At 43.2% G+C, this 26,155-nt stretch overlaps 2 protein-coding genes across 4 annotated transcripts; both read right to left on the bottom strand.

Moving 5' to 3' along the window:
- Window positions 1-2,279: 2,279 nt before the first annotated feature.
- On the bottom strand, window positions 2,280-25,651 carry dpf2 (double PHD fingers 2). Of its 3 annotated transcripts, XM_029701194.1 has the most exons (12): window positions 13,975-14,050; window positions 12,228-12,388; window positions 7,904-8,011; window positions 7,585-7,763; window positions 7,383-7,475; window positions 7,163-7,247; window positions 6,868-6,909; window positions 4,502-4,639; window positions 3,810-3,941; window positions 3,478-3,590; window positions 3,275-3,356; window positions 2,280-2,820 (listed from the first exon to the last, which is right to left on the bottom strand). In XM_029701194.1, exons 1-12 carry the CDS (start codon window positions 14,004-14,006, stop codon window positions 2,738-2,740), a joined length of 1,248 nt encoding a protein of 415 aa, XP_029557054.1. In that variant the 5' UTR covers window positions 14,007-14,050; the 3' UTR covers window positions 2,280-2,737. The 3 variants fall into 3 exon arrangements, with proteins under 3 accessions (XP_029557054.1, XP_029557055.1, XP_029557056.1); XM_029701195.1 differs by lacking the exons at window positions 6,868-6,909; window positions 13,975-14,050 and adding an exon at window positions 25,534-25,651; XM_029701196.1 differs by lacking the exon at window positions 6,868-6,909.
- Window positions 20,036-25,669, bottom strand: LOC115154709 (cdc42 effector protein 2-like). Its single transcript, XM_029701197.1, has 2 exons — window positions 25,534-25,669; window positions 20,036-21,268 (listed from the first exon to the last, which is right to left on the bottom strand). The coding sequence occupies exon 2, from the start codon at window positions 20,928-20,930 to the stop codon at window positions 20,160-20,162; it is 771 nt and encodes a 256-aa protein (XP_029557057.1). The 5' UTR covers window positions 20,931-21,268; window positions 25,534-25,669; the 3' UTR covers window positions 20,036-20,159.
- Window positions 25,670-26,155: the final 486 nt, after the last annotated feature.

Raw genomic sequence — 26,155 nt, forward strand, 5'->3', positions numbered from 1 at the left:
CAGGAACAGTTGGGTGATGAACAATGCCTTTTCCTGCATGATAGAGCACCTTGCCATAAGGCAAAAGTGATAACTAAGTGGCTCGGGGAACAAAACATAAATATTTTGGGTCCATGGCCAGGAAACTCCCCAGACCTTAATCCCATTGAGAACTTGTGCTCAATCCTCAAGAGGCGGGTAGACAAACAAAAACCCACAAATTCTGACATACTCCAAGCATTGATAATGCAAGAATGGGCTGCCATCAGTCAGGATGTGGCCCAGAAGTTAATTGACAGCATGCCGGGGTGGATTGCAGAGGTCTTGAAAAAGAAGGGTCAACACTGCAAATATTGACTCTTTGCATCAACTTCATGTAATTGTCAATAAAAGCCTTTGAGACATATGAAATGCTTGTAATTATACTTCAGTATGCCATAGTAACATCTGACAAAAATATCTAATGAGACTGAAGCAGCAAACTTTGTGGAAATTAATATTTGTGTCATTCTCAAAACTTTTGGCCATGACTGTAGAATACGCTAAAATTCACTTAATCACGCCAACCAGCAACCACGGACTCACTTTCCTTCAATGCAGCAAACACTCAATATCAATTCCTTAAAAGTGTTACGCCAAGGTCCTGTTCCTCTCTCTGTGGTATAGAGATGGATGGGTACTAAGTAATGGTAAGGCCCTCTCTACGCTTTCCCAACTCTGTGTTGCCTCCACATCAGGAACTGGAGGATTATTCATTAATATTGAAGATGGGCACTACACAAAGATTACAGAACCAACCTATTATTGCAGCTTTTAAATCATTTCACACCTTTAATATGCTATACAAATATATAAATATACAAAACCTTAAACATTTTCTTATTATGAACAAGCATTGGCATGCTAATTGATTTCAACTATTTCTCTCTACGCGCAAAACAGATATTTTGCAGAATAAAAGTAGGATCATTCGGAGCAGTCGTGTGCATGTACAGTGCCTTTGGATTATTCAGACCATTCCACATTTTGTTACGTTACAGCCTTATTCTAAAATGTATTGTCCCCCCCACCAATCTACAACCAAATAAACCATAATGACAAAGAAAAAACAGGCTATTAGAAATGTTTGCAAATGTATTAAAAATAAAAAACTGAAATATCACATTTACATAAGTATTCAGACCCTTTAGTCAGTACTTTGTTGGCAGCGATTACAGCCGAGTCACAGCTATTTACAGGTCTTTCCAGATATGTTAGATCGGGTTCAAGTCCAGGCTCTGGCTGAGCCATTCAAGGACATTCAGAGACTTGTTCTGTTGCAAGGTGAACCGTCGCCCCAATCTGAGGTCCTGAGTGCTCTGGAACAGTTTGTCATCAAGGATCTTTGCTCCGTTCATCTTTCCCTCGATCCTAACTAGTCTCAGAGTCCCTGCCGCTGAAAAACTTCCCCACAGCATGATGCTCCTACCACCATGCTTCACCGTTGGGATGGTATTGGCCAGGTGATGAGAGTTGCCTGGTTTCTTCCAGACGTGATGCTTGGCATTCAGACCAAAGAGTTCAATCTTGGTTTCATCAGACCAGAGAATCTTGTTTCTCATGGTCTGAGTCCTTTAGGTGCCTTTTGGCAAACTCCAAGCAGGCTGTCATGTGCCTTTTACTGAGGAGTGGCTTCCGTCTGGCCACTCTACCATAAAGGCCTTGTTGGTGGAGTGCTGCAGAGATGGTTGTCCTTCTGGAAGCTTCTCCCATCTCCACAGAGGCGCTCTGTCAGAGTGACCATCGGGTTCCTGGTCACCTCCCTGACCAAGACCCTTCTCCCCCAATTTCTCAGTATTGCCGGGCAAAAATAAGAGTCTTGGTGGTTCCAAACTTCTTCCATTTAAGAATGATGAAGGCCACTGTGTTCTTGGGGACCTTCAATGCTGCAGACATTTTTTGGTACCCTTCCCCAGATCTGTGCCTCGGCACAATCCTGTCTCTGAGCTCTACGGACAATTCCTTTGACCTCATGGCTTGGTTTTTGCTCTGACATGCACTGTCAACTGTGTGTCTTTCCAAATCATGTCCAATCAATTGAATTTACCACAGGTGGACTCCAATGAAGTTGTAAAAACATCTCAAGGATGATCAATGGAAACAGGATTCACCTGAGCTCAATTTCGAGTCTCATAGCAAAGGGTCTGAATACTTATGTAAATAAGGTATTTCAGTAATTTTTTTAAACAAAATTTGCAAACATGTCTAAAAACCTTTTGCATTGTCATTATGGGGTATTGAGTGTAGATTGATGAGGAAAATGTATTTTTTTAATCAATTTTAGAAAAAGGCTGTAACGTAACAAAATGTGGAAAAGGTGAAGGGGTCTGAATACTTTCCGAATGCACTGTATGTGTGTCTGTATCAGAGATTGTGTGTACATTGTGTTCAGGTACTTTGGCTGGTAAAAGCTGTGTTTGTGGTTTAAGCCACTTTTAAGGAAACATAGTTGATGTATTGTCAAGTTCAGGATATTACACGTTGAGTTTGATAGATTGACAAATAGTTGAAAACAAAAGCCTACATGGGTCACTTGAGCTTGGAACTGTGTAACAGTCATAGAACAACCAAACCTAAGCGTGTTTCACCGGGGGGGGGGGGGGGCTGGTAAGGTACACTTCCCTTTTCACAAGTCATCTGTCCCACCCCCTCTGCTCTACTGACCACGGAGAGAGAACCTCACTGTGGAGGGAGGGTTATATGTGAGGATGGGGGTCCATCACGACGGAGGGACATTACGGGTCTGGTATATTGATGCCTTGTCTTTCAATAGGTCCAGACACAGATGGCAGCTCCAGCTCCCTGTTAAAGAGGACACAAGGAAACAGAGGTGAATGACTCACAGACATTTAGTCCTATAAATATCCTCTTTCTTCCATGGACCTACCTCATGTCATTAGCCCAGTTGAAGTCAGTGGGTCTCAAGGTAGAGGCTATTTTGTGATCTAATACTTTGCACTGATGAAGCATTTCAACGCTAGCTAAGAGCTGAAAGAGGTGATTCATCAGTAAATAACCTGGCCATGCTATGGTTGTCTGGCTACGCTGCCCTAGAGCTCTACTTGGACACTCGGCTCTGCCAAATTTACTGAGATAAATCTTCCTCCCTACGGAGAGGAAACCCACAACACTCGTTACCAAAAGAGCTGTTGACTCAAATCTCCCTTATTAGACAGGCAAATGGGGCAGTGGCTGTGAAAAAGCCCATTTCAGCCAACATTGTGGAACAGACATGTTGTTCACATCCTGCTCTTACCTTCTGGAGGTTCAGCCATAGGGGGGCTGAGACAGTACATGTGATAGCCTCTATCACAGTCATCACAGAACAGAAGCTGGTCCTGGACGAAAGACCACAGGCTCATTATACAACGCAGTTCACAGTGCACCACTTCATTATAAATATACAGCGCACTTCATTTATCCAACGGTAATAAGCATGACGCCTGCAGGTGAACTCACGTCGTTCTCTGAGGTGCCACAGATGTTGCAGCACTTGCACTCAATGCACTGCCAGCGGTAGGTCTTCACTGCAGCCATCATCACGGGGGTGAACTGCAGGCAGGATGGGTGGCCTGGGTTGGACACAGAGAATGGGTCTCACAGGACAAACCCTGTCTGCCACTGTCATTACTGCTGGTCTTTGTAATTATGCCATCACGCGTCTGACCCTGAACACACTCAATACGGATCCTAAAGTAAAGACTACCACTCACACACGCCCATACAAAATGGTCTCAAATGCCGAGGTTATCCCTGTCTCTCAGTGTAAAGGCCAGGGGTGGTGTGGTTACCTGAACGTCCACAGTCTGAGCAGGACTGCAGCTCCTCTGACTGGCCCGTCTTCTGGTTGAGGGCAGAGTCTCCCAGGCAGAAGTCACAGTAGTTATTGGGTATCGCCAAACCATCTGGACCTTTCTTGGGTGCTGTGAGGGAGAGACACAGAATAAAACAATGTATGCATTTAAAGGTTATAGATTAACAAGGATCCAGTGTCATTGACCGTGTCCGAATATCTATACTTGTGTTCTAAATAGAACGCATTTTCGCTATATGAAAAACGAACATTTTATAGTATATGAAATTTGGAAAATATTGTATGCTTTAAATGCCAGGATGTCATTCATACTAATTTCAGCTTTTCATCTAGTAAAATTCGCTGTACACTTTTGAGGAAGAGAATCGTCTGTCCAGACTCGCGCGTGTTTGACTACAGATAATGATATAACGGGACGCACTGTACCCAAATGAACGAATGGCGGGAATCAACACAATTGCGTATTAGATGATGTATTCTCAGGATTGTAAAGCCTAGGATGTTGATATTTGTTGCTTACTGCATTATGTTGTACTAAACAGTACGTTCTAAATAGTATGTAGTACGATTATACACAGTATTTATTTTTAGTAAGTAGTAGGCAAGACAGATTTTGGACACGACCAATCAATGACCTATAAATGACCCCACCAATGACTGGTCACTTACTCTTAGGCTCCTCAGGCTGGGGCGGAGTGGGAGTGTGGACCTCAGGCTCCTCCTTGTCCTCTCCCTCCTCCTCAGCCAGGTGGGAGTGGGTGTAGTGGTAACTCAGGCCCGGACGATTCTTGTAACGCTTCCCACAGACTGCCAGAGAAACCCCCAAACACAACACGTGTGAAAACAAAAACATACGTAAACAATTAAGTAGCCTTCATTTGAGGTCAGAGTACATTGTTTCCTAATCGCTCGGATCTGACCTTGCCGTGGCATTTACTGATGCTAAAAATCATATCCATGCACTCCTGTCCTCTGCAATGGCCTGCTGTTTTGCCTATCCTCCCACTTGGTCAAACAGTTTCAGCACGTCCATAACTCTGCTACCCTCCAGTCTGCACTGGCTCATCTTGGAAGAGTGATATTACGTTTCCAGACGTTTCAATTTGCACTTAATAGCTGGAGGCGAGAGACCATCTGTGGCCCTGAATGACAATTGCGCAATTCAATTTCAACAGGAGCGGAGAAGGCGAGATCCGTTCGTGGGAATGAATCTTTTCAGCAGACAAAACCATTGGAGAGATCTCAATCTAGCTTCTAGAATTTAGCCTGATGGAGTCTGTTTTAATGAATGGACCAAACAGCTTAGATTAGTACTAATAACTTGAATGAAGATTACTCTTCCTGTGCCAGACTAGAACTCTGGTGCTTTGGTAATGGCATGAGGAGTCTAGACTAGACTAATACTCAGGGTTATAAATAGATGGATTTGTGGTGGGATTGTCTGAGTCGTGGAAACAAAGATGTCAGTGTTTTGCCCCAGCCTCAGGTCTAGCATAAGATGTACCAGCAGACCAAACACTTCCTCCCTCCCTTCCTCTCGCTCGCCCTCCCACGCTCTCTTAATCCCTCCACTCACTCAATCACCCTCTCATTTCTTCATCTGATTTCTAGAGGGGCAAGATTACTGACTAGGTCAGCTCCCAGCCCCCTGTCCCTTTCCCAGCCTGCCAGTCAAAGGCCATGGTGCAGAACCCAGGTTAGTATTCTTCTGAATGGACAAGGCTCTTAACAACATTCCTCCCACCCACAGGCATTGCATAGGCACTCTCACACCAGGACCCACACAGCCCCAAGCTGGTGGTTCAAAACAAACGCAGAGGCACTACTTCACTCTAAAGAAACAGGTGAGGAGGATGAGACAGGACAGGACGTAGATGAGTTAAGAAAAAAGTAATTGAGTTAAGAAATGCAAATGAGTGTGCGGCTCTCCTTTATTTTTTAAAGAAATGCAAATGAGACATACTAAATTAAGAGACACAAAGCCAGATTATGACAAACATATAGCCAACAGTTGATTGGCTGTAGTGTGTGTAATAAGTGTGCAATACAGAGCCAAGACAGTCCTGAAGACAAACTACTGTTGGAGTAGCCTAAATGTAATTTAGGATAAAATAATACAAATTTAGACTGCTACTTAAACTGTGGTGGAAACCAAGCACAGAGAAGGCATCTCCACACTACACATTTACAATCCACTCTCAAGCATTTCAAGTTAACTTTGACTTCAAGTCAATTGAATTTTACCTTAAATGAGAGCCATTTAGTGGATGAGGGGAGGCAGCGACATTTAGCATGGTCTATGGGTTCAACTAATCTCAAAGTGTTCTACATTTAGCATGGTCTATGGGTTCAACTAATCTCAAAGTGTTCTACATTTAGCATGGTCTATGGGTTCAACTAATCTCAAAGTGTTATACATTTAGCATGGTCTATGGGTTCAACTAATCTCAAAGTGTTCTACATTTAGCATGGTCTATGGGTTCAACTAATCTCAAAGTGTTCTACATTTAGCATGGTCTATGGGTTCAACTAATCTCAAAGTGTTCTACATTTAGCATGGTCTATGGGTTCAACTAATCTCAAAGTGTTCTACATTTAGCATGGTCTATGGGTTCAACTAATCTCAAAGTGTTCTACATTTAGCATGGTCTATGGGTTCAACTAATCTCAAAGTGTTATACATTTAGCATGGTCTATGGGTTCAACTAATCTCAAAGTGTTCTACATTTAGCATGGTCTATGGGTTCAACTAATCTCAAAGTGTTCTACATTTAGCATGGTCTATGGGTTCAACTAATCTCAAAGTGTTCTACATTTAGCATGGTCTATGGGTTCAACTAATGTCAAAGTGTTCTACATTTAGCATGGTCTATGGGTTCAACTAATCTCAAAGTGTTCTACATTTAGCCTACACTATGGGTTCAACTAATCTCAGTGTTCTACATTTAGCCAACACACACAGAGAGAGAAAAACAAACAGGCATTAAGCAGACTGGACTGGAGGCAGAGGAAAAATAAATGCGAGAGAAATATACCTCTTTCAGAAGGTTTTGAAATATGCTTTTGTTTGAAAGTGTCTGAAAGAGAGGAGAGAGAGAGCATAGACAGAAAGACTCAGAAGTACGGTCACAGACAGAGAGAATCAGAAAGGCATCAACAATGCGCCCGAGTGTCTGAGTTTCAGCTGCAAGAGATGACAATTTCAGGAGCTAAAAACAGACTGACTGCTTCCCAGGAAGAGAGTTCCTAGAGAGTAGCCCCCTCTGCAAAAGCCCATCTGTACTCCCACTGTTCCCCACCCAGGCCCTGCTGCACCCCCCTGGGACTCACTGTCACAGGAGTAGGGCTTGTCCTTGTCCTCCAGCGCAGCCGCCGCAGCGTCCAGCTTCTTCTTGGCACTGCTTACTCCACGACCCTGTGGACAAACACGCCGTCATAACACACCATCCCCAATATCATAGGTACAGTCATGTTGCCGCACTGGACACCATTTCAGATGACATGCCCTTAACATCACTAACAATTATTGGTTTAGAATAGCTTCGCTCACCTTTCCCTTTCCTTTGCCTCTTCTTTTTGGGGTGTCCTCCTCATAGTCCTCATCCTCCAAGTCATCCAGGAAGTCATCTGGCTCCAGGACTCTCTGTGTTGACAGAGCAATGCATGTAGCTGTAGTAGCTAGTGTCACTGGAGGAGTAGTAAACAAGCTAGGTATCACACACGGTCCATCCAACCACAGCAGGCTACGTTACCTTTCTGACGCGTGCTGCAGGGGTGACCGCCCCACCAGTGTAGTCTGTCAGACTGGACTCCTCCTCAGGCCCTCGGAGCTCCGGAGGAACCCGTTTGTCCAGGGGTTCTCCCTTCAGCAGGGCCTCCAGACTGCTGCCATCAGAGGACAGGGAATCCTTCTTTAACCCCAAGTCCAGCTCTACAGACAGGGAGAACCACAAACAACCTTTACACATGAGTAAAGAACAAACAGGAAAATGACGCACAGAGGGGCACACAAACATGTCAACACAGCTTTAGTATTATTAAGCGGCGCAGTATGTCATGATAAGGACGTACCTGACTTTAGAGGAGGGAAGACGAGCCGGGGATCCTCTGGGGGGTGGGCTCGTCGTTTCTTCCTCCACCTGCGGGATGGGTAGGTGTACAACTGTCCTGGGGCCATGCCTGAGAGAGGACAGATAGTTGCATGTTAGTGAGCACCCTATGTCCCCACAGTGACAGCACATGCATACAGTGCCTTCGGAAAGTATTCAGATCCCTTGATTTTTCCCACATTTTGTTACGTTACAGCTGTGTTCTAAAATGGATTCAATAAAAAAATCTTGGTCAATCTACAGACAATACACCATATGACAGCGCTTGAGAGGATCTGCAGAGAATGGGAGAAACTCCCCAAATACAGGTGTGTCAAGCTTGTAGTGTCATACCCAAGAAGACTCGAGGCTGTAATCGCTGCCAAAGGTGCTTCAACAAAGTACTGAGTAAAGGGTCTAAATACTTATATAAATGTGATCTGTTTTTATTTTGAATACATTTGCAAACATTTCTAAAAACCATTTTTTTTAATGGGGTATTGTGTGTAGATTGATGAGGTGGAAAACGATTTAATCCATTTTTGAATAAGGCTGTAACGTAAATAAAATGTGGAAAAAGTCAAGGGGTATGAATACTTTCCGAATGCACTGTATATAGCCATGTTATCGTTACTTATTGTGTATTTACTACTTGTGTTATTGTTTTTCTATATTTTTCTTTCTGCATTGTTGGGAAGGGCCGTAAGTAAGCATTTCACTCTTACATGCTGACCACACTGCTCGCGTCGCAAAATAAACTTTAAAATACAAGTTATTGAATTATTGCACCCACACTGCTCGCGCGCACCAACAAGAGTCTGCGCTGCCAAGCGTTAAAATACAGTGCCTTGCTAAAGTATTCATCCCCCTTGGCGTTTTTCCTATTTTGTTGCATTACAACCTGTAATTGAAATTGATTTTTATTTGGATTTCATGTAATGGGCATACCAATTTGGACTATTTTGTGTGAAGCAAAAAAAATTACTTGTTTCAAAAAATTCTAAAGATAAAAAACGGAAAAGTGGTGCGTACATATGTATTCATATGCCTACGGAGCTGTGAGGGGAACGGCACCTCCATACCTTCAGGCTCTGATCAGGCCCTACACCCAAACAAGGGCACTGCGTTCATCCACCTCTGGCCTGCTGGCCCCCCTACCTCTGAGGAAGCACGGTTCCCGCTCAGCCCAGTCCAAACTGTTCGCTGCTCTGGCACCCCAATGGTGGAACAAGCTCCCTCACGACGCCAGGACATCGGAGTCAATCACCACCTTCCGGAGACACCTGAAACCCCACCTCTTTAAGGAATACCTGGGATAGGATAAAGTAATCCTTCTAACCCCCCCCCCCCTTAAAAGATTTAGATGCACTATTGTAAAGTGGTTGTTCCACTGGATATCATAAGGTGAATGCACCAATTTGTAAGTCGCTCTGGATAAGAGCGTCTGCTAAATGACTTAAATGTAAATGTAAATGTATTCACCCCCTTTGCTATGAAGCCCCTAAATAAGATCTGGTGCAAACCAATTACCTTCAGAAGTCACATAATAAGTTAAATAAAGTCCACCTGTGTGCAATCTAAGTGTCACATGATCCCTTGGTGGTGCCCTATATATAGGGCACCACCAAGCAAGCGGCATCATGAAGACCAAGGAGCTCTCCAAACAGGTCAGGGACAAAGTTGTGGAGAAGTACAGATCAGGGTTGGGTTATAAAAAAAATATCAGAAACTTTGAACATCCCACAGAGCACCATTAAATCCATTATTAAAAAATTGAAAGAATATGGCACCGCAACAAACCTGCCAAAAGAGGTCCGTCCACCAAAACTCACAGACCAGGCAAGGAGGGCATTAATCAGACAGGCAACAAAGAGACCAAAGATAACCATGAAGGAGCTGCAAAGCTCCACAGCGGAGATTGGAGTATCTGTCCATAGGACCACTTTAAGCCGTACACTCCACAGAGCTGGGCTTTATGGAAGAGTGGCCAGAAAAATGCCATTGCTTAAAGAAAAAAAAATAAGCAAACACGTTTGGTGTCGCCAAAAGACATGTGGGAGACTCCCCAAACATATGGAAGAAGGTACTCTGGTCAGATGAGACTAAAATTGAGCTTTTTGGCCATCAAGGTAAATCCTGTCTCAAAGCTCTATGAACAATTCCTTCCACCTCATGGCTTGGTTTTTGCTCTGACATGCACTGTCAACTGTGGGACCTTATACAGACAGGTGTGCCTTTCCAAATCATGTCCAATCAATTGAATTTACCACAGGTGGACTCCAATCAAGTTGTAGAAACATCTCAAGGATGATAAATAAAAACAGGATGCACCTGAGCTCAATTTCAAGTCTCATAGCAAAGGGTCTGAATACTTATGTAAATAAGGTATTTCAGTTGGTTTTTTTTACAACATTTGCAAAAATGTCTAAAAACCTTTTGCATTGTCATTATGGGGTATTGAGTGTAGATTGATGAGGGAAATGTATTTTTTTAATCAATTTTAGAATAAGGCTGTAACATAACAAAATGTGGAAAAAGTGAAGGGGTCTGAATACTTTCCGAATGCACTGTATGTGTGTCTGTATGTGAGATTGTGTGTACTTTGTGTTCAGGTACTTTGGCTGGTAAAAGCTGTGTTTGTGGTTTAAGTCACTTTTAAGGAAACATACTTGATGTATTGTCAAGTTCAGGATATTACACGTTGAGTTTGATATATTGACAAATAGTTATGTCTGGCGCAAACCCAGTACCTCTTATCACCCCGAGAACACCATGGTGGTGGCAGCATCATGCTGTGGGGATGTTTTTCATCGGCAGGGAAAGGGAAACTGGTCAGAATTGATGGAATGATGGATGGTGCTAAATACAGGGAAATTCTTGAGGGAAACCTGTTTCAGTCTTCCAGAGATTTGAGACTGGGATGGAGGTTCACCTTCCAGCAGGACAATGACCCTAAGTATACTGCTAAAGCAACACTCGAGTGGTTTAAAGGGAAACATTTAAATGTCTTGGAATGGTCTAGTCAAAACCCAGACCTCAATCTAATTGAGAATCTGTGGTATGACTTAAAGATTGCTGTATATCAACGGAACCCATCCAACTTGAAGAAGCTGGAGCAGTTTTGCCTTGAAGAATGGTGGCTAGATGTGCCAAGGTCATAGAGACTTACCCCAAGAAACTTGCAGCTGTAACTGCTGCAAAAGGTGGCTCTACAAAGTATTGACTTCGGGGGGGTGAATAGTTATGCACGCTCAAGTACTGTTTTTTTGTGCCTTATTTCTTGTTTGTTTCACACAAAAAAATATTTTGCATCTTCAAAGTGGTAGGCATGTTGTGTAACTCACATGATACAAACCCCCAAACAATACATTTCAATTCCAGGTTGTAAGGCAACAAAACAGGAAAAATGCCATGGGGGGTAAATACTTCCGCAAGCCACAGTTCTATTTGTGACGCTGAACGCAGTGCAAGTCCTGCCTCTCGCATCTCCTCATTGGTTTATAGAAGCAGATACCCACATGCCATCTCCTCATTGGTTATACCCACATGGGTGAATGAAAGACAAACTGAGGTCGGTCGTGGTAATACTATTAGATGCCAATCGCCATATAAAGTCCAAAGAAGAAAAAGGCTGAAAAGGAGGAGAAATGACTAGAAACGATTTGGTTGACCATTTTGTATTTGGATTAATTGTCAGAGTAGAGGACCTTGTGCATTTCAGGTAAAATAACTCAACGTTTATATCCCAGGACAAATTAGCTAGCAACAGCAAGCTAGCTAAATAGGACAACTTAGCTAGCAACTGCAAGCTAGCTAGCTAAATTGACATAAATGTTGAATGCTTTTCGACCTGTCCCCAAATTAATTTTATTGGTTCAGAGTTTGTTTTGATATTTTAACCTGCGTGTCATGATCGCGTTTGGTGTGGGGGGGACAAAATAAATGTGCGCACGATGGCGCGGACGGTTTGGGTACGGTGTTAGTCTACAACTGTTGTTTACGAAGCATGTGAAAATAAAACATTTGAAGTGTACCTACAACTAAATACGTTCTAGACTTTTATGTGGACCCATCAAAAGGCATTTACTGTGACATATCTAAAAGACTTGGTTTAATGTTTCAGCTTACATAGCTCAACCCAAGTTCTCCAGAGGGCTTGAACTACAGTGCTCTCTCTTGTTCTCATCTCCAGATCATGAGAAGGTGGTGAATGACATAGCCTACTACTCGAATCTGTGAACTCAGTAGTTCTGAAAGAAAACTCCTACGCGACTTCAGTTAGTGTGTATGCGTACTGTATTTCTAACCTGGTCCCCTGTGTCTCTTCTCCATCCAAATGTAGCAGTTGCTCTGCGCCACTCCAGTCTGAGAGTCCAGGAAGGGCATTCGAACACTCCTCTCCGCACATAGCCGGGCGTTGTAGTTATGGCACTGCTCCATGGCATCTCTGTAGTACTGCTCTCCGAGCCTGCACCCTCACACAGAGAGGAGCAGCCAGGGACAAGTTAGCACTATGAAACAGACTGCCTGTGTATACTGTGATAAGAAGTATACATGCATGCACTGACAGTACCTGGTGCGTTTCTCTACCATAGGGGTAGGTGTGGTATGTGGTCCTACCACCTCCTTAAGCCAAATCATGCTATCTGAATTCTAGGCTACCTCTCTACTATGCCATAAAATAGGCTCAAAATAATTAAAACTTCAAAGCCTTTATCACAGCCTCAGCTAAAACCCTTTTTGTCCCTTTTATGTTGGCACCTCGGAGCAGCAGGCAAGCAAACTATGTAATTGTGTCCCTGGACTTAGTAACTGGTGAATGTGTCAGCAGGTGCTCTTTTGTTGGCTTGGCAACGGCGTCTGCCTGGTATGAAGCACAGCCTCTGCTGGTTCAGATTTTCAACACGAATCCGCATGAGTGAAACCCATTTTTTTACTTACCTAAATGCTCTGTGGGGTGTCCTGAAAGCTTCGTAGTACTATCATTTAAAATCTATTTTATGCAAAATGATACGAAAGCTTTTGGGAAATAAGCGTAATAACTGGTTGTAATAACTTGGTTGTATTGTCTTGATGAAAACCACATCTGATTCATATCACCGAACTCCTTCGGCAAAAGTTATCTTTAACACTGCCCCAAAGACATGACTTTTATAGTGACTAATGCATTGTGGTGACACATGGACTTCCTGTTGTAAAGCTCAACAAAACATGCATTCCACATAAAAGCATGCTAGGACAACATCTGCAGACAGTGTCAGCAGATAAATTCAGAACACATATTGTACAAGACCTGGACTAATTTCTAACTAGTAGGCCTAACCTTACATACTACAACAACAGTCTCTATGCACTCTAAGAAGCTAAACGTAACAACCAAGTTGCCAACGGGATATCCGCAACTCCCTATCCGTAATCCGACTAATTCAAAAGGGGAGTTTGAAAACACACACGGTGAGAGTAAAGCGGGACAGTGACTTGCTAGCTATCTAGTTTACAATCATTTTAGCTAGCAACATTAGATCGCTACCACAATGACTGCAATTCTTCATGTACATTTGCTAACTTGTGCCCGACGTTTGGTTAAATAATGAGATTTGGTTCCTTTCAATGTGTTCATTAACCACAACTATTGACAAAACGTTAGCTAGCTGACCTGCTGAGTGTTGACTCTGCTGACACAGATGGCTAACTAGCTGGGGTTTATTCATTACGGATAACGTTTGCCATTTAAAAACGAAACGGGGAGGGACCTACCTATATTTGTCCAATATAAACTCTCGTTTGCGTTTTCCGTTTGGAGTAAACGGTTTCTGTTGCAACAGACACAACGTTTTGCAAGATAATCGGCGTATTACACCACAGGCTAGCCATTTCCTACAGTCCGCAAAGCTCAACTACTCAGTTTGATAACTGAGTTACTCGGTTCCTTTAACGAACATGTTCGGCAATTTACCATAACATATACATGTTTCTGCTACCACCGACCTTTATTATATTTAAACGTAAAACACATTTGCGTACTTTAACTAGGTGGAAAAGAACAGTACTTACAGTTTGACAACATTCTCAACAACAGCCGCCATCTTGGTTTGCTTTGTCGTGGATAGTTTGCGCCTGCGCGGGAAGGGGGGGGGTTACAATAGCCAGCTATGGGTTTTAGGCACTATGAAATTTCAGGCAACATGATTAAATCATGTCTTGTGTAATGTAATTTAGACTTCAGTGTTACTATTATAACTGATTAATGTACTACTTCTAGTGATATACTAAAATGTCCAGCAGATGGAGATGTAACCAAGTGGAAGGAAAGGATCATTCTGGCCAAAGATTTCAGGTAGCTCTTCTGACATGTAAACTGTCTAACTCACTGAATGCTACCCAATTTCAGACCTGTCAGTGCCCCTATATTGCATCTTTCATGTTAAACCCTTTCCTCTATTCATGACAACCTCATCCTGCTATACCACCCCAGCGGAGGTCTAAACTCAGGCCAGGGAGAAAGAGGCTGGCATGGGCACTCGGCAGGCCTTTCCATCATCCTTATCCCCTCAACACATCTGTGTATACCATGCTTCAAGACACACAGCTCTTGTTCCTAGCCAATGAGGGAGACGGTGAAAAACAACACTTGTTTGATTGTGAAACTTACCAGGGTTCTTCTTCGAATGCCACTGGTGTTTTTGTTTTGCAGTTACATCATTTATCCAGGCCAGTGGGGACACATTCCACTTATACTGTAGCGTGAGGTTTTGAGTATGATTCATTTAGAGAGGAATAGATTGTGCGGTTAAGAATCAACAGAAGTATATTCTGGAGGTCACCTTAGAAATCTCCTGGCATGTCTGCTGGTGCACCAATCACTGTGTTTCGCTTTCTCTGCAGAGAAACACAAGAGCTTGTGTAGATCTGAATCGGTGCATATAGGGACTTCCAGGCATTCCCAGAATGGCACAAAAGCGTCTTGTTTGCGCCACTCCATCAAACCCAACTCCTCTCATGGTTTTAATTTTCTAAACTATTCCAGTATAACGAAGGTCAAATAAAATGTGACGCCTGCACTAGAATATATATTTTTTTAAATGTAACCTTTATTTAACTAGGCAAGTCAGTTAAGAACAAATTCTTATTTACAATGACGGCCTACACCGGCCAAACCTGGACAACGCTGGGCCAACTGTGGGACTCCCAATCACGGCCGGTTGTGATACAGCCTGGAATCTAACCAGGGTGTCTGTAGTGACGCCTCAAGCACTGAGATGCAGTGCCTTAGACCGCTGCGCCACTCGGGAGCCCAATATCTTTCCATCTCTGAAGTTCCTTGAAGACTCAAGCTCAAAGGGGCAGAAAAAAATATCAAGATGAAAACAAATTTACAACAAGCTTTTTGAAAACACAGTTGAAACAGCGTTGTTTTTAACTTGTTTGCTGCAACTATTTGCTCTGATCAGAAATACACCATGAGAGAAAAGGTTACAAATAAATATCTTTGGCCTCTCCTCATCTGCCCCAGCGGTTTCACCCCCGTCTCCTTCGTAGAGCCTCCCCCTGCAGGGCCCGTCTCAGTGGTGTTCCCAGAGCTATTAAAAAACTGGATGGGCCATGGCAAACACAACAGAAAAGACAAAACAAGGACGTCATTTTTCTTGTAACCATATTATTGCATTTATTCATTTACAGCTTGTAATCAATTTTGTGATGGCAGTAAATAATTTGTCCCAGCACTTAAAATACGACAATTGATAGCAGCATGATAAGTCATCATCAAACACATAATTATTGTGCAAAAATGGAAGATCAGCAAAGGTTATGATGTAAGAGACATCTACAAAACTTTGATAAGTTTGGTGCCTATAGTTCCCTGCGTGTAGCCTCATATCTGGTGATTCCGATATGTGTTTGGTTCTGTATGCTGCAATCCCTTTCTAAAAGAACCAACAGCTACTTGAAGGTCAGGACAAGTAGATAGATACAATGTGAAACATGCCAAAATAACTTGAGTTCAATTATCGTAGGTGGCATAGCATATTTCACAGCTTAAAAAAAGACCAAAGTATGTTCACATAGTCGTATACTGTACATACTGACTTTAACTAGATTGTAAAAGCCAGTGAAGGTTATTAGTGTCAACATTAGTCCAACAACAGTCCTCCACGATGCAGGAGAGGCTGGTGTACTGTACTGAGGAGTTGGCCGCATGTCTGTCAGCAGAGCTCCAGAGTAAACAGACACAGTCTTACGTAACACCATCCTGGCCTGGCCACGGTCAGCAGGACAGCTCCAGTATCTGGACCAGGCTTGGGCTACGGATCAGACTGTGCTGCAGTACATCTTATCACACCCTCTCTCTCTCTCTCGGAGTTGAAGCATATGTCTACTAATACAGTCCTCTTCCCAAAATGTCAGCTATGGAGTCCAAGGGCTTTTCCAGCTGATTTAGAAATCACATAAAGCATGCACAGGGTGGATTTTATGGAATGAGGACATTATATGTTGATAGATGTGGCCTGATGAGTTGATATACAAAAGTAAACAGACATTAGAGCAGTTTAAAAGCTGTAATTCATGGAACTATGCTGTTACAATGCTTGCCAACAGGTTTATTGTAAATGTTAACATTTTATTGTGCAGGAAAAGGGTTTATTGTACTTCAGTGAGTTTGTCAAAGTAAAATATCAAGAAATGTAATCTAATATGAGACTATAATGACATTGTTAAGCGTTATGCACAAACGTAGTCTGTTTTCCTACAATATGGTATATCTTGGTATAATGTGTTAACGGGGAATCCAACATGTTGTGCCATTGGTCCATCCTCAAGGTAAACCTAACCATCATTGGTCCACCGTTAAAGAACCAATGTATGTTCTATATTAAATTATCTATCATCTCACATCCAAAATATTTTCTACAATGTTCAAGTGAATCCGTGCACCTCTGGGTGCAAATAATCATGCATATGTTATTGGGTTTGTGAAGAATCAATATCCCCTTATCATTTTCCAGTTGACTGCTACATTCTAATTCAAATAATATTGAAAAAAAATTATACAGTACCAATCAAAAGTTGACACACCTACTCATTCAAGGATTTTCCTTTATTTTTACTATTTTCTACATTGCAGAATAATAGTGAGGAATTCAAAAATATGAAATAACACATATGTAATCATGTAGTAACCAAAAAAGTGTTAAAACAAATCAAAACATATTTTATATTTGAGATTAACCAAAAATATATTTGAGATTCTTCAAAATAGCCACCCTTTCCCTTGACGACAGCTTTGCACACTCTTGGCATTCTCTCAACCAGCTTCACAAGCTTTTCCAACAGACTTGAAGGAGTTCCCAAATATGCTGAGCACTTTTGGCTGCTTTTTCTTCCCTCTGCAGTCCAACTCATCCCAAACCACCTCAATTGGGTTGAGGTCAGTGATTGTGGAAGCCAGGTCATCTGATGCAGCATTCCATCACTCTCCTTGGTCAAATAGCCCTTACACAGCCTGGAAGTGTGTTGGGTCATTGTCCTGTTGAGAAACAAATGATAGTCCCACTAAGCGCAAACCAGATGGGATGACGTATCGCTGCAGAATGCTGTGGAAGACATGCTGGTTAAGTGTGCCTAAATAAATCACAGACAGTGTCACAAGCAAAGCACCCCCATACCTCCATGCTTCACGGTGGGAACTACACATGCAGAGATCATCCATTCACCTACTCTGCGTCTCACAAAGATACGACGGTTGAACCAAAAATCTCACATTTAGACTCATCAGACCAAAGGACATATTTCCACCGGTCTAATGTCCATTGCTCATGTTTCTTGACCCAAGCAAGTCTCTTCTTATTATTGGTGTCCTTTAGTAGTGGTTTCTTTGCAACAATTCGACCATGAAGTCCTGATTCATGCAGTCTCCTCTGAACAGTTGATGTTGAGATGTGTCTGTTACTTGAACTCTCTGAAGCATTTATTTGGGCTGCAATCTGAGGCTGGTAACTCTAATGAACTTATCCTCTGCAGCAGAGGTAACTCTGGGTCTTCCTTTCCTGTGGCGGTCCTCATGAGAGCCAGTTTCATCATGGCGCTTGATGGTTTTTACAACTGCACTTGAAGAAACTTTCTACGTTCTTGAAATCTTCTAGATTGACTGACCTTCATGTCTTAAAGTAATGATGGACTGTCATTTCTCTTTGCTTATTTGAGCTGCTCTTGCCATAATATGGACTTGGTCTTTTACCAAATAGGGCTTCTTCTGTATACCACCCCTACCTTGTCACACCACAACTGATTGGCTCAAACCCATTAAGGAAAGAAATTCCACAAATGAACTTAACAAGGCACACCTGTTTTTTGAAATGCATTCCAGGTGACTACCTCATGAAGCTGGTTAAGAGAATGCCAAGAGTGTGCAAAGCTGTCATCAAGGCAAAGGGTGGTTACTTAGAAGAATCTCATGTATTTTTTGGTTTCTACATGATTCTGTGTTATTTCATAGTTTTGATGTCTTCACTATTATTCTACAATGTATAAAATAGTCAAAATAAAGAAAACCCCTTGAATGAGTAGTTGTGTCCAAACTTTTGACTGGTACTGTATACCCCATGAAGCAAATGGTGATCTGGCAACTCTACCCTGTACTGTATTAGTTTGTAATTCCACAAATGTCAGACTTGAAAAATGTATCAACCCTTACAAGAATGTCCATTAATTATGATCCATATAATAATTCACATGTCCTGTTGCTGCAGTATTATTTTCCTGCTGTAGCAAACTGGCTCAAATTAAAATCCTCTCTCTGTATCTTGTAACAAGAATTCCAAATAACATTGGTAAAAGTCTGATTCGGAACTTCTCTGTGTTGGTACAGAGATAGTTTGAGTAACACAAGGACTTGGAGGGCTACAGCGGTGAGATAATCTCCAAACGTGTCCAACATCTCAATTACCAGAGCATGAGGGCCAGTTTAAGCGGCTATCTGTAGATCTGCTGAAAAGTCAAAAGATGTGGAACTGAGCTTTCTAACACTCATTGTCTCTCCTGATACAAAGTTACAGCTTTCACATTCTTGCATCAAAAACAACAAAAGCTGGAAAATGACACATCTGACTCAGGGAGGTGACCTTCTCTACCACTCTGGATCTTTGTCCTTGCAGACATAAAAAAATCAAATGAATGTAACCTTTATGGGACTCCCAATCACGGCCGGTTGTGATACAGCCTGGAATCGAACCAGGGTCTGTAGTGATGCCTCTTGCACTGAGATGCAGTGCCTTAGACCGCTGCGCCACTTGGCAGACACCCTCCCTGTTGTACAGTTCATCTTTCAATAAGAGTGTCTTCGATAATATATATATCCAACCATGAATAGAATGTCAGTTCCAGAATAGCTTTGTAAGCTGGATAAATCTGTTTGACAGACACCAAACTGTGATCTTAGCTAATCATTCAGTAGAATACGCTATGCTACAGCCATTCAATCTGTCTTTGAGCGTTAAGGGATGTTAAATGGTTAGCTCGGTTCACAACATTATGTTATTATATTTTTCTATCTTGAAATACAAGGGCAAATGTTAATCAGTGACTGAAATGTCGCGCTACTTGCAGTTCAAACTGTGATCTCAGGAGCACGGACAGTAGTCTACAGCTCAGGTGCAGTTCAAACTGTGATCTCAGGAGCACGGACAGTAGTCTACAGCTCAGGTGCAGTTCAAACTGTGATCTCAGGAGCACGGACAGTAGTCTACAGCTCAGGTGCAGTTCAAACTGTGACCTTCAGGTTTTACAATACCATTTCACTCCCACTGACAAATATGATCCCAGTCAGATACATGCTGACCTCAGTTCCTGACCAGCAGTATATTCTTTCACCGGATTCTTCATATCCTCTTTTGAGGAAGGGTAGAGGAGATTTAACAGTGTCAGCTTTTGGCTCATTGTCACTTCATTTCGTACTTACTAAATTAAGTAATTCACATGGAAAAGTGTAGAAACATATTCAACATCAATTTAAAACACTAACAGCAACTGAAGTTAAGTTCCAGAAAAAAGCATATATATATATATATATATATATATATATATATATATATATATATATATATATATATATATATATATATATGAGCATACTACTGTACAAATCCAGCCCTGTAATCCAGCAAGGCTTGGTTGAGGTCAGAACCCCCTCTTATACACTAAGGAGGTCAGTAAGAGGACAGAGGGCCGAGAGCTTCTCATGGTCAGGTGTAGAGCTCCTGCCGCCCTCCCTGCAGACAGGTTCCGTTGAGGCCACTGAGGCGCTGGCTATCCATAATCTGCAGCACGTCGTCCAGGATGGAGGGGCCCAGGTCCAGGTGCAGGGAGAGCAGGGAGCCTGCGTGGGACAGGTTGGGGCGCTCCTGGCCCCCATCATCCAGATAAGGGTCCTGGATACACACATCCTCGCCTGATGACAACCTGGGGGAGGGCGGGCAGAACTGGGACGTCTTGCTGGGAGCCTGTGCTGAGGGAGAAGACGAGTCCAGGCCTGGGTGACGGGGTGTCAGGATCTCGTCATCCAGGTGCAGTCGGGGAGGCTTGGGTGGAGGGGGCGCGTTCTGAGGCAGATGGGGGCGGGCGGAGGAGCGTGCAGAGGTGACTGGTAGGGTGATGGCCTGCACCCCTTCGATGATGGGCAGCGAGAGGGCGTTCTTCAGCAGGGGGGAGCTCTCTGAGGAGGGTGTGTGTCCGCTGTCGCTGGCAGTACGGCTGAACTGGAAGGGCTCTGCGTACATGGAGGAGCACTGAGACAGGTTGTGGCCCTGCTGCCCAGGGAGAAGGTGGAACTTCCCCTGCAGGAAGGACAGGTCCCCAAACAGGTCGTCGTCCCCCCCGCCGCTGCCGATATGGATGGTGTGGCGGAAGTCCCCCAGCGGAGGACTGATCATGTCAGAGGAAAGGATGTCCCGCAGCTTCTCCTTCTTCCCCTTCCTGCTCCGCCGCTTCAGATAGATGGGCGCCTTGGTGGACATGTCGGGAGCCCTCCCTGGGCAGCAGAGACTCAGCTCCTGCAACAACGTGAGGGGAGGTGGTGGGGAGAAGAGGCCGGGCAGTGCTCCTCTCTGAATCAGACACAGGGAGAAGGAATCGGGCTGGCTGGCTGAGCTAAACTATTAACGGTCAAATCAGGTCTGGTGATCAGGGAGGACTGCTACTTCTGCAGTCAGCTTTAAATGATGAATAGTACCAAACAAAGTCCACATCCCTCTCTTGGAATAGAGCTTCAGTGAGCAGGATGTAGGGTTGACACTTTGGCTGTGGAGGAGGTTTCTTGGTGAGGTAAAATGATTATGTCCACAGTTTTAATCAACTGTAGAAAGAAGCAGAAGAAAGCCATTAGAATAGAAAACTATTACAAAACCCGTGTTATAAAATGCATGCTTTATAAACATGCAGGAATAATCCTCTGCCATGAGAGAACTTCACTTCTTATGTTCTGAAACATCATTTATAGGGAAAATAAACACTCAAGCGTTGATACAGGAGGGGAAACCTCTAGCATGAAACAACCGTGACACGTACAAACCCAGGGACCCCTTAAGCCTAATTTGATTAGCATCTCTGAAAACGTTATTTACACTGACCAAACACACTGAGTTTAATAAGTTGAGATAAAATAAACCCATATTTCCATCGTATCATTTTAGGACAGGACATAAAATAATGACTCAGTCTATTGTTGTTGGCAACGCAGCGTGGGAAAAAGGCTTTTCTAGTTTTGATGAATCCTGGAATGAATTCATCCTGATCCACTGCGGAAGAATGATAGGGAGATGTGTGAGGGTGTGAATAAGGGAGGACATTTTTAGTAGCATGTCTAGAGGACGAGAGAGAGGTTAACCTGGTTTAAACAGATTTAGGGAGCTTTAGTGAAGCAGGTGTGTGTGTGTGTGTGTGTGTGTGCGTGTGTGTGTGTGAGTGTGTCAGGCTGGTGTCTGATGGAGGCAGATTAAAGTGCTGCTGCTCAGTAAGGGCCTTGGCCCTGGGGGCACAGGAGATAGACAGGGCCAAGGCCAAGCAGAGCAGGAGAACCTGGGTATGAGAGAGATGGCATGACTTGCATGCCGCTGACATTAACTCAAGCTTCTTAGGTTTTAGTTATGACACAGCTATACAGTGGCACCACCGCGTGCAGACGAGGAGCCTAAGCATCAGTCACTCACAGAGGATTTCCATTAACGTTTGCTGTCAGCTACTGTGCAAAGATCACTCTGCAACAAAAACAAAACAACGCCTCCCTTCTGCCAGCGTACGGAACACAATAACTGACCTCAACGTGAATACAAAGTATACAATGGTAGAGTAATAGTGAATTGAAGCCACGAAAGGCACCAGCGGGAACAGTATAATGTCACATGATGTCAGGGTTGCAGAGCGAGAGGAGCTAGTCCAACCAACTTGATCGGGGCTCTGCTGAGCATGAACAGAGTGCATTCTGGGTGGTGACAGATGCCTCTCACAATAGCACAGACACACATTGTTAACTAACACAGAGAGAGAGAGACAGAGAGAGAGACAGACAGACAGAAGAGGAAAGGAAGGAGAGAGGAGGGGAGAGAGAAAGAGAGAAGGGGTAGCAGTGCCAACTGAATGACTGGTCTGTGGAGATAATGACTGACAGAGAGAAAGAGAGGGAGAGAGCTGCGCTCTGCTCTATTTGGCCATAGTGAGGAAGCCTCTCTCTCAGGGGCACCATTGTGGACCCAGACTGTGTACGTGAATACTTTACAACGGTCTAAAGCACACGATCAATCTAGTTCATTAAAATGAGAAGGGTAAAAGAAGCATCAGGACGATGAGAATTTAATAATGTAGTAGGATACTATCTAATCACTTAAAAAGGTTTGGACAAAACATTGTAATGAGATTGTAGCCTTGCCTCAGATCCTCTGTTGTGTTCGTATGGAACAGCTATAGATACGCCTACCAGACTAATGAAAAACCTTTGCCTCCATAAAATCCATTTGTCAGAGTTAACAGATCACCATTATCGCAGGTCAAAGGTATTTAACCCTGGTCCCAGCAGGTTATAATGACTTACACATACTGCATTTAAACTGAATGTACATTTAACATCCTCAAAAACACATTTGCTCTTCCCCTTTCATATAGGCCTATTCACTCAAACACACAGCACATTCACCGAGAGAGAGAGCTCTTGCACATTGTAAGCAGTTTCCAAGGCCTGTCCTTCCCCAAACTGGTGTTAAACATATTTTAAAGAATGCTTTGCCTACATAACAAAGGGGCCAAGATCTTGGTAGACACCTGGGTTTAAAGATACTGGTCACATGATATTAATGAGGTCATTTTGCTCCGGTTCTGCTGAACTGCAACCGTCCGGAGGGCAGGTTGACCCTTATAAAGCCCAACCACAGATACAGCAACTGGCACAGCTACGGTCAAAGCTAAGGGACAGCTTCCCTGAGCCATTACTTCACACACACTGGCCATCTGAGTTGTGAGAGACGCCACTTATCAAGTTGATAGGAGCCAAGGTTGTGGAGACAATCTTGTGACATGTCTCGGATATCTCCCAAAAAAAGCAGGAATCACAGGAAAAATAAAACACAGGAATCTGAAGGGTCTGTTTTGACACGCCCCTTTCATATTGTCCAAAAGTGTAGCTTCTTGAGTCTCAACTTGTTTCCTCCACACACAAGAGGTGAGCTTAATCCATACAATTACCAGGCTTTATCAGACAGTTTTTAACTGCCACAGCTGAGATTGCACAGCACTTGGTGAAGCCCTTGAAAAGCTTGTTCATTGGTTAGATAATGCATGGAACATACTGTCACAACGTTTTTGGCCCAGGCTGCCATTGCAAGTTCACATAAAGAGCACAGTCAGAGGTCAAAGAAGGACATTGTTCACCCAGCACATACTGTTAACTGCAACCAAGCGCTTTTTGGAACAATGCTCACAGTGTCAGCATTCAAACTGTTCTGTCATGGGAGGCCAGTGAAAGACAACAGGCCTCAACAGCTGAAGGGATGATAACTTCATTCTGCGTTTAAAATTATTTCACTGCTGCGGGGCTGGAGAATTGTGGTATGCTTGAAAAAAGTCAGGTGTTATGTCTTGATCACACCGAAAGCGTCATCTGGATATGTGTGCAACAAAAGTTCAACGTTCACCTTCTGCTACCATTTCTATCAAACCGTTTACACATACAGTTTGATGCAGACGTTCGATGTATGGACCACACAGAACGCACTGCAACGCAATGCTGCAAGGCAAACGCAGCGTTCCATTGGAAACGAATGTACTTCTGGTGTACCAAAACGCAATGTCACGGTCGGTGTGATGAAGGCGTTAGTGAAAAACATCTGCTTTCACGAGCCTTTCAAGGAAAGTGGAGCTGAAGGATTTTTGGATCGTAACATTTCTAGATTCCTTTCTCATGATACAAACAGAACCCTGCCGACAATTATAAAAAAAATCCTCACCTATTAAGGAGAAATTAGGGAATACTCCTCTAGCGCTCGAAAGTAGTGTGAAAGTGTGAGGTTAGGTAAACAATAGAGAAGCAGAATATGCATAAACATATACAACTAATTGATTTGAGGATCGTAGCACATTACCCAAAATCCACCTCTGTCCCAGGAAGAGAGAGCAAAGGGAACAGGATCGAGATTCTCAATGTTTCATCCCCCCAACACATTAATAATTGCCTATACTGTTAGAAATGTCCACTAATCTAGCTAGAATAAAGATATGCTGCAGTATGACAAAACACACTCCCAAAAGGGTTGACTAATGCGCTAACGGAAATGTGGAATCCTCATAATAAGATACGAGTCCCATTTGGTCAGATTCAACAGTGTCAGTAAAACTGAAAGTAGGCCATTTAGTTTCTTAGAAAGTAGGCCACTTAGAAATTTAAATGCGCGTTTGAGTCAGGAAAGTTTCCTCTCATGACCTCAACAAACCAATGTTGCATAAAATGATATTTTAAAGGTACTTTACCGGTTGTCCATGCAGTTGGTCCTCTTGGCGGTAGGGATATGAGACAATATATCCACAGGAAAGTATAATTACATACAATTTTAAAAGCACTCTTAGTGCATTTAGTTTATATCACCTGAGGCAGAATCAAGTAAACATGTACACGAGCTAGGCAAGTATGCGTGCATGTATTTTTCATCTTGTGCGCATGTTGTAGGTGATACAAATCGGAATGTACTACCAGTGCTATGAAAAGTTGATGTAGCCTAGTTATACTTACCTGTTGATATATTGTATCACATTAATACCGCCAAAAGGACAAACCGCATTGACAACCGGTAAAATATGTTGAAATATAATTGTATTCAACATTATGGCATGTAGAGGAAATGTATCTGATTCAAACGCAAATTTTTGCCCGACATAGAATCTATGCAATTCAACGTCTGGTTTCCAGGCAAGATGACATAACCGTCGCCCGACAGTCTTTCCGCAGTACCCCTCCTATTCACCTTCTATGATAACTTAGGCTACCTTTTATATAATTTCTACTGGATACATGTCGGTTTATCATAGGCGCTGTGCGCAACATTCAAGAAGGTAGATTAGATCCAAAGACCCGCTTACCTCCCAGCTTCCCGATATCCGTTATGACAGCCCTGACTTTCACCACAAATATGTCTCATCATCTGCCCAGAGCAGGGGGTCGGCTATTCAAGGTTGCGTAAATAGCCTAAAAAGTCCCACCGCTTGGCGATGCGTAGGTGCCTGCATCACAAAACGTAACCACTTCACTTGATCGCGTGTTCCATCGGCTGCGACAGCGACGATGTGGTAGATATGGTAGAATCCGAGAGATGCGCTACACCCCTTGTCGTTCTCGTCCTCATACCGGAAACTCCGGCACTGGATTTCGCGTATTACAATTTTGAGGTATAGCTAGCCCAAAGGCGGGCAGATGGCGATATTGATCTGGTATTGATGGTTTCATCTTACCGTCCAAACACATTGTATGCAGCAAGCAATACACTCCTAACCCCCGTGGACCGGTTCGTACATAAACAACTCTCCATTCAGGCTGCAAGGCCTCGATTTCCTCATTAACTAAATTTAACAGCGAAAAGGCGGAAAAAAACGGTGAAAATATGTACTTTCTGTATGAAACACAATTGCCCACCACCAACAGCAGCTTATTCTACTAACTGGTGTTGTGCCCTGCATGCAGCCAGGGTAAACAAGACTGCTGCAA

The sequence above is a fragment of the Salmo trutta genome, chromosome 19 (genome assembly GCF_901001165.1).
Source record: "Salmo trutta chromosome 19, fSalTru1.1, whole genome shotgun sequence".
NCBI classification, from domain to species: domain Eukaryota; kingdom Metazoa; phylum Chordata; class Actinopteri; order Salmoniformes; family Salmonidae; genus Salmo; species Salmo trutta.

Bases quoted from the DNA above. Each gene is read 5' to 3' on its own strand.
- dpf2 (XM_029701194.1), bottom strand. From the start codon at position 14,006: ATGGCGGCTGTTGTTGAGAATGTTGTCAAACT. The intron at 12,389-13,974 runs GTAAGTACTGTT...GTGAGGGTGCAG, and splicing joins GTTGAGAATGTTGTCAAACT to GCTCGGAGAGCAGTACTACA. The intron at 4,640-6,867 runs GTATATTTCTCT...TTTCTCTGGCAG, and splicing joins TTCAAAACCTTCTGAAAGAG to TCTGTGGGAAGCGTTACAAG.
- LOC115154709 (XM_029701197.1), bottom strand. From the start codon at position 20,930: ATGTCCACCAAGGCGCCCATCTATCTGAAGCGGCGGAGCAGGAAGGGG.